At 37.9% G+C, this 8,212-nt stretch overlaps 1 protein-coding gene across 1 annotated transcript; it reads left to right on the plus strand.

Moving 5' to 3' along the window:
- The first annotated feature begins 182 nt into the window (after positions 1 to 182).
- On the plus strand, positions 183 to 7,571 carry LOC117374449 (UPF0462 protein C4orf33 homolog). Its single transcript, XM_033970576.2, has 3 exons — positions 183 to 249; positions 754 to 947; positions 7,475 to 7,571. The coding sequence occupies exons 1-3, from the start codon at positions 245 to 247 to the stop codon at positions 7,555 to 7,557; spliced, it is 282 nt and encodes a 93-aa protein (XP_033826467.1). The 5' UTR covers positions 183 to 244; the 3' UTR covers positions 7,558 to 7,571.
- Positions 7,572 to 8,212: the final 641 nt, after the last annotated feature.

An 8,212-nucleotide genomic window follows, 5' to 3' on the forward strand; every position in this document is an offset into this window, starting at 1 on the left:
GCATTTTCATTAATCGTAAATGTATTTAAAAAGATAGCTTTTCAATAAACAGCAAATACGTCGTTTTTAAGCAGTTTAACCCCAAATCAGAGTTTTTTTTAAATCTCCAGTCACGGCGCCGCCTGAACAAAAACCAGCCAATCAGCGTAAACTAAAGGTACAACACGGAAAACGTTCCGGGTACAACAATGAGGAAGAAGCGTTCCAGCTGCCTGCTCCTTTGGACTTTCATTTCAAACAAGAAATGAGGTATTTTTATTCAGCCTTTTGGCATTAACAGTTTTTAGGTTTAATTGGGATGTTACGTTTCATGTTAGATATAGGATTAACTACGATACGAATATTAGTGTTTGTTAGCTCGTGGAGGAAGGCTACAAAAGTTAGGGAGCTATCTGCAGCATGAAATCCAATAATACTGGTAGGCTGTGTGTTTTAAACTGAAACAATAAAGGGCAATAGTGTTTGAGAGTGAGATCCATCTTAATCAATCTTTATGGCATTACTGAGTTACTGGATAACAGAGCTGTTATCGATAACAATACAAGAGAAGCCTATAAATTCATAACAGGAAAGTTAGGAAACACACTAAGCTAATACAAGGCTTGCAATTTGAGACATGTGTCCAATTCGTGGATTACAGTGTTTGACTTTTATTTATGCAACTCTACAGCTTTCAGAATGTCTGTAAGTGAACATGTCCTGACTGTACTATTACCACAATATGACATCATGAAATCTGTTTCTTTTTTACAGTCTCAAAAACCAACTGCAGTTTGCCATTGAGCACACCTGGGACAGTAATCCTGTGGACCATGATCCAATCAGGATTATCTTCTCGCCTGGGGCAGGGGGTCTGAAGATGCAAGTATTTGGTCCCTTTTTTAATGATCCTGCAGCCCCTCCTGGACCCCCTGGACATGCCTTCCCTGGACTCTGGGATTATGAAGGTAAGAATAAAGAGAAGAACTGACATGCTTTCAGAAAACACTTCACTTCAAAGTACTATCTTAGAAGAAGAAATTAACACTTTGCGCCAAGATACAACTACGCTACAAGAAAGTGTGGTCCGATTGGAAAAAGCAACGGATGAACGCGATATTCTGCTCCAGGCTCTTACAGCTAAAGTCACAGACATGGAGGATAGAGCACGGAGGGACAACATACTGATCCTTAACCTTAATGAAGGGGTGGAAGGCACAAACTCCTTGGCCTACCTGAGAGAGAATATCCCGAAGTGGTTCCCAGTATTCGCGCCAGCCCCGCCGGAGCTTATGAGAGCGCACCGGTCAGCTCCGGTCCACTCCAGCGGGGAAGAACCTGCGTCCGCGACCGCTGATTGTCAACTGTCTGCGCTTCACGGAGAGAGATGCTTTGCTTAAAGAGGCTCGTAGGAATACTCCGGAGGTCGCCGGATCACTTTTGAAGTTTGCAGCGGATTATAGCGAGCACACGTCTAAACGCCGGAGAGCGTGTTATAAAACGATGCACGAGGCTCGCGTCAAAGGATTTGATGCGTTTCTTCTTTATCCGGCCACTGTTAAACTTCAGCGAGGGTATGACAGTCACCTTTTCACTGAGCCTGGACAAGCCGAACAGTTCCTGGATTCACTTGAAAAAGATTGACCTGGGCTGAATGACTCTCCCTGGCACTGGATACGCGGCTGCGAGGGTAAGAGACTACGCTTAAACTGACTGTTTCAATCGGCCCAAACTATAGCGTTAGACTCACTGCAGACTCTATCCTGGTCAATCTTTCTTTAATTCATTATGGTTATTTATGGACAAAATGACATCAGGATTTGGTCAGACGCAGAAAGCGTAGAGGTAGCAGCAATTTTATGTTAAAATATTATGCTTAATTAGAAATCTCTGCTGCCTGTGTGGTTTGTTTCGTTTTCTGTCTAAATCAGTATATCACAATTATAAATGGAGGGGGGAGGGGAGGGGACTAAGCTTGGCCTTTGACAGCTGGTATAAATATTTGGGTGGGTTTGATGTGGCATGGGTCTGTTATTATTTACTTATCTGGTTTAGTGGGTTTGTATGAGTTTTTTTTGTTTTGTTTTTTTTTTTCTCTGTGGGGTGGGAGGTATGGAGGTCCTGGTTTATATTATTTATCTATTTCTTCTGTACAAAGGGTATGGTATGAAAGACTACACTTCACATGGATAGAATTAATGTACTCTCTTTAAATGCCCGTGGCCTGAATTCCCCTCCAAAACGCCAAAGCATTATAGATTTTTTGCATAGGAAAAATATTCACTTTGCATTTATTCAAGAAACCCATTATTTAGAAGCAGATGTAAACAGATTTCAGCATAAATTCTTTCATATTGTAAATGCATCTTGCCACTCAAAAAAAAAAAACCAGAGGTGTCCTTATTGCGATTAGAAGAAATTTATGCTATACTAACTTGGGCATGGGAGGCAGCAAGGATGGTCGCATTACATATTGCAAAATTTTGTATAATGGTCTGAAGATTGCCTTGGTGTGTGTTTATGCCCCAAATGTGTTTGATAAGCAATTTTATGATACCTTGCATACCACCTTGCTTGACCTCCCTGATTACCAGATCATAATTGGAGGGGACTTCAATGCTGTGTTACATCATGATATGGACAGATCGGGACAGAAAGAGAGCAGTGATCAGAAAATGGCTTCACGTGAATTTCAAAATTTTGTAAAAGAATATGGTTTATGTGATGTCTGGCATCTTATGAATCCGCAAGCCAGAGAATTTTCCTTTTTCTCTGCACGTCACAAATCTTTTTCTAGAATAGATTATATACTTATTTCAAGGCCTCTGTTTGAGACCATTTTCAGTACTGATATGATACCATGCGCTTTATCAGATCACAGGGTGGTAGCTTGTTCCTTTTCACTAAAATCCAGCCCATCAAGGGCTCCCAGATGGCGATTTAATACTTCTCTTTTATATAACGATAGTTATATGAAAACACTATCTGAGGAATTAGACTTCTTTATTGCGATAAACCAGAATTCTGTAGATGACCCCAGAATACTCTGGGAAGCAGTTAAAGGGTGCATATGAAATACTACTATAAGTTTTTCTTCCCAATTAAATAGAGAAAATAAGTTTAAAATTGAGACCCTAGAAACAGAAATATGTGCCATAGAAAATAAAATGATTACTAAAATGACACCCGAAAATTTAAAAATACGGCAAGATAAATCTGAACAACTAAATGAATTATTAAGACGGGAAGCTGAGTTTCAGATACAACGTGTGCGGCAGAAACATTACTTAAACAGTGCCAGACCAAGCCGCCTTTTGGCTTTCAAAATTCGTAATAATGAACAACTGGCAAATATCTCTGCAATAGCCACTAGTGGAGGCACCATCACCTCAGATCCTGGAAAAATTAACAGTACATTTAGAGATTTCTATACTAAATTATATACATCTGAAGTAACATACGATAAAAAAAAGCATGTAGTGATTTTCTAAATTCTCTTAATCTACCTAAATTGCCACCTGAATCTGCCAGTGCTTTAGAAACACCTGTAACCATGGAGGAATTAAACAAAGCCATTTATTCCATGAACAAAGGTAAATCACCGGGTATAGATGGAATGCCACCAGAGCTGTACATTTCCTTCTGGACTCAGCTTGGCCCGTTGCTTCTAGACATGATTAATTATTCTATAATCAAAGGATCTTTCAATGATAGTGCCAATATGGCGATTATTTCTCTTTTGCTTAAGAAGGGCAAGCCACCAACTGACTGCTCCTCTTACCGGCCACTCAGCCTTCTGAACACAGAGCTTAAAGCGCTTGCTAAAATTCTTGCTAATAGACTAGAACAACATATGACTTATTTAGCTCATTATGATCAAACAGGTTTTATTAAATCTAGACTAGCTTCTGACAATATCCGACGCCTGCTCCATATCATAGATTCATCTTGTCAATCTGTAAATCAAAACGTTATCCTATCACTGGATGCTGAGAAGGCGTTTGACTGGCTGGAATGGGGCTATCTGTGGGATGTGCTGCACCATATGGGTTTTCCACCTGGTTTTATTAGCATGATTAGAACTATGTACACCAATCCTACAGCACTTGTGCTAACGGGTAATGTGTGTTCACCCGTTTTTTCTGTGTCTCGCTCTTCGCACCAGGGTTGCCCCCTATCTCCACTCTTATTCTGTCTGTCTTTGGAACCCATTGCGCAACTAGTAAGGCAGTCTAAAGAAACTGCACCCATTACAATATATGACACACCTCACCATATTTCACTGTATGCAGACGACATTTTAATTTACACCAGCAATCCATCGCAATCAGTACCTTATCTTTTGAACATATTTGAATTGTTTGGAAACGTTTCGGGTTATAGGGTGAACTGGGCTAAATCTGCTTTGATGCCTCTGGGATCAACGATATTAAATGACCCCTCTTATAATATACCAATTGTATCAAGTATAAAATATTTAGGAGTTCTCATTCACTCCTCCCTAAATCTCCTGATTGAAAATAACTACAAAAATCTGTTGTTTACCATAGATGGTGATCTTAAAAGGTGGGCCTCTCTCCCAATGTCGTTTCAGGCTCGCATGTCCGTAATCAAAATGAATTTATTGCCCCGTATAAATTTTATGAGCTCTATGTTACCACTCGCCCCATGTTACCACTCGCCCCATCACAAGACTTTTTTAAGAAACTACATTCAATTATAAGCCTATTTTTCTCTGGAATAAAAAAAAAAGCCTAGAATCAGGGCTTCAACTCTGTCGAGGCTAAAATTCTTTGGAGGGATGGGCCTTCCTAACTTCGAATGGTACTCATGGTGTTTTGCTTTAAGATCACTTACTGCATGGATTAAATCTGGAAAATCTGCAGCATGGGTACCAATTGAAGCGCAATTGATTAAACCTCATACTATGCCCACCTTGCTACATGCTAAAGTGCCACATAAAACCGTTAAAAGCCTTTATGGACCCATTATTACTCATCTTCTAGATGTCTGGAACAGAGTCAACAATCTACTGGGGAAAGATGTCCAATATTTCCTTCAGACACCAATCTTTCATAACCATTCACTTTTAATTGATAAGAAACCCATTTCTTTTTTATCGTGGGAGCAAAAAGGGGTTCGTGACTTTAGTAATATTATAGGTCAGAATGGATTAAGAGAGTTTCATGATTTAAAAAAATGCTATAATTTACCAGGTACATCTTTTTTCTTCTACCTACAGTTGCGCACAGTAATGCGTTCACATGGGGTTCCTTGGGGGTGCATGGTGGAAAATCATCCCCTCCACACTATTTTGGCTAAAACACAAAGCTCTGGTATGATTTCCGACCTGTATAAATTACTTGTCAAGAGCTCCCAGAAAAATTTACTGATCGAGCAACTTTGGAAAACTGAACTGAGGGATCACTCAGAGTGGGATTGGAATCACATCTGGTCCAATATCTCTTTTTCATCGAGGAATCCCAATCACCAGATTATTCATTATAAAATAGTTCATCGAGCTTAATTATACCCTAGAAGATTACACCAAATGAAAATAAAAGACAACCCTTACTGTGATTTCTGCGCTGGCAAAACTATTGGCACTTTCCTTCACATGGTCTGGGAGTGCCCAGAAGTGAAACACTTCTGGGAAAATGTCTCAAGGACACTGTCTAAAATAATAGGCGTAACTATCCCTTGCACTCAAAGGCTTATTTTGCCAAATGATTCTTCCAAACTTAACTTGACAATCAACAACTGGCGTGCATTACTAGCAGGCCTCACAGCTGCCAAAAAAATTGTAACATGTCGCTGGAAGTCACTTCAACCTTTGACTGTAAAAGGGTGGCTTTTGTCTTATCGAGAAATAATTCAGCTGGAGTGTTCTGCTGCTCGAATGCACGGAGCAAAGGCCAAAAACATTTTTTGCTGGTCCGACTTACTAGCCAAAATCAAAATCTGAATATATTGTGTGTGTTTTTTTTTGTTTTTGTTTTTTTGGGTTTTTTTACTCAATTTGTGTATGCTTAAGTCCTTTTTATATATATAGTACATAATGAATATGTATAATCCAACTTCTGCCGATGTCTTTTGATGGAGGAAATCTACTGTTACTGTATGGAAAGAATTCAAACCTGGACGGGATTATTCTTATTCTTATTATTTAACTTTTTATTTTTATTACTATTATTATTATTATTATTACTACATTGTATTGGTTTCTATATGTTTATTTTGTAATTAAATTGCCATTATTATTAATTTTATTAACTAATTCATCATTTTATTTAATTATTTACTTTATTATTATTATTTATTTATTTATTTATTTATTTTTTTGTCTATATGCCCATCGGGGTGGTGGGTGGGAAAAAAGAAGGGGGAAAAAGGTAATCAGATTCTAATCTGTATATTCGCACCTGAGACTGATATCAACAAAAGGACAATAGTTCAAACACCTTGACAATGAACACAATCAGTTAATGTTAATTATGTGCTAATTATGTGTAACAACATGACACACTCCTTGTCAAAATGCATTAAATCTCAAAGACTGCATGCAGACAGAGACACACCTGTTGGCTCTCAGTGTGACCTGCGGCTGAGAAAAAGAACTGTACACATGGAGGATATTCAACTCTTCTGTGTCTCAATATGTGGTTGAATATCTGAACTGTTAAATCCAACACCTTAAGTCAAGTCAGATTTATTTATAAAGCACATTAAAAAAACAACCAGTGCTACCCAAAGTGCTGTACAAATGCAATATAATGTGCAATATTATAAAACAAAACATGCAAAAATAAAATAGAACAAAACAAATAGAATACAATACAAGTCCCACTCAGCTAGTGTTAAAAGCTACATTAAAGACTTCAGCTACATTAAAGATAATATGTTCCAGTGAGGTGAAAGATTGTGTCTGATAAATACATTTGAGACAATATACTTTGAAGTTAGCCAAGAATGAATTATTTGCAATACAATTTGTAAAAATCATTACAAAAGTTGATCCATTTTAAGTAATTTTATATGTTTGTGATAATAAACAAAACAATGACAATGTTGTTGAGTGTAATCTTGGCATCACCATGTTACTTTGTGTGTTTTGTGAAAATTTACCACTGCATATAATATGCATTTTTACAGAATCAAAAGAATTCTTAGTTTCAAACGTGTGAAAGGTCAAATATGAGATATGCCATAGTTAATCATGTACTTACACCACAAACTGATTTAAGCTAATAAATCTATGTAACGTTGGCTATGTTTATTTCCAAAGAAATGAATAAAGGAAATAATTATAACAATACAATAACTGGATCTATAATATAGTTCAGTGAAATGATGTACTGTGAAGTAAAAAATGAAACTAACCATTACCCATCTGGCCAGTTCCTCCATCTTCCTCTTAAATATTGAAATTCAGATCACAGAAGTAGTGCAGTCCTAAAACATCAGAGACCGTAGCCTAATTTGTGTCTTCCTTCAGGGCTCTCCCTCAGTCAGTCCATGACGCTGCCCCTTGGAGACCCCATTTTCATCCTCTGCTCCTGGATCCCTCCTCTGACCTGAAGACCAAAGAGCAGGTATTGATTCTCACGTATGTCTGCGCTTCACTGTTGCAACCCAAAATCCCATATTGAGCCTTATCACTTTTAATTGGTATTCTCTACTTTGAAATCAGAAAGACTTAATTCATAAAGCTGCTCTTAATATCTTAAAAAGAATGATTCAGACTTGATAACTACTTAAATAAGGGGTTAGGGCAGTGGTAATCAACTTAGTTTTCCTTTGGGGCCAAAAAAGTGCACAACAGGCATACCAAAACTAGACCTGTTTCAATAATAATACAATAACGACTGCTGTGTTATATTTTTTCAAAAGGCTTTACCATCAGTGCTCTGTGGGATTGCCAGTGCACTATTGAATGAGCATTAAGCCAGGAGTAGAGTAGTACTACTGCACCAGCATTAAACTAGGACTAGAGTAGTACTTACCACGACTAAACAGAACTATGAATCAAACCAGGTCTAGAATAAAATTAAAGAACTAAACCAGGGCCAAACTAGGACTAAACCAGTAAAAAAACATAAAGTTATATTTGGACTTTGTATTGTTGCATAATGACCTAAAAACTGATGCACTTTACTGTTGATGCCCTTCATGCTGTTGCTAAAACTGATACTGTTTATTACACATGCGCTGCACCGATGTCATTATTGTGCTA

This window comes from Periophthalmus magnuspinnatus, chromosome 1, assembly GCF_009829125.3.
Source record: "Periophthalmus magnuspinnatus isolate fPerMag1 chromosome 1, fPerMag1.2.pri, whole genome shotgun sequence".
Lineage (NCBI taxonomy): Eukaryota > Metazoa > Chordata > Actinopteri > Gobiiformes > Gobiidae > Periophthalmus > Periophthalmus magnuspinnatus.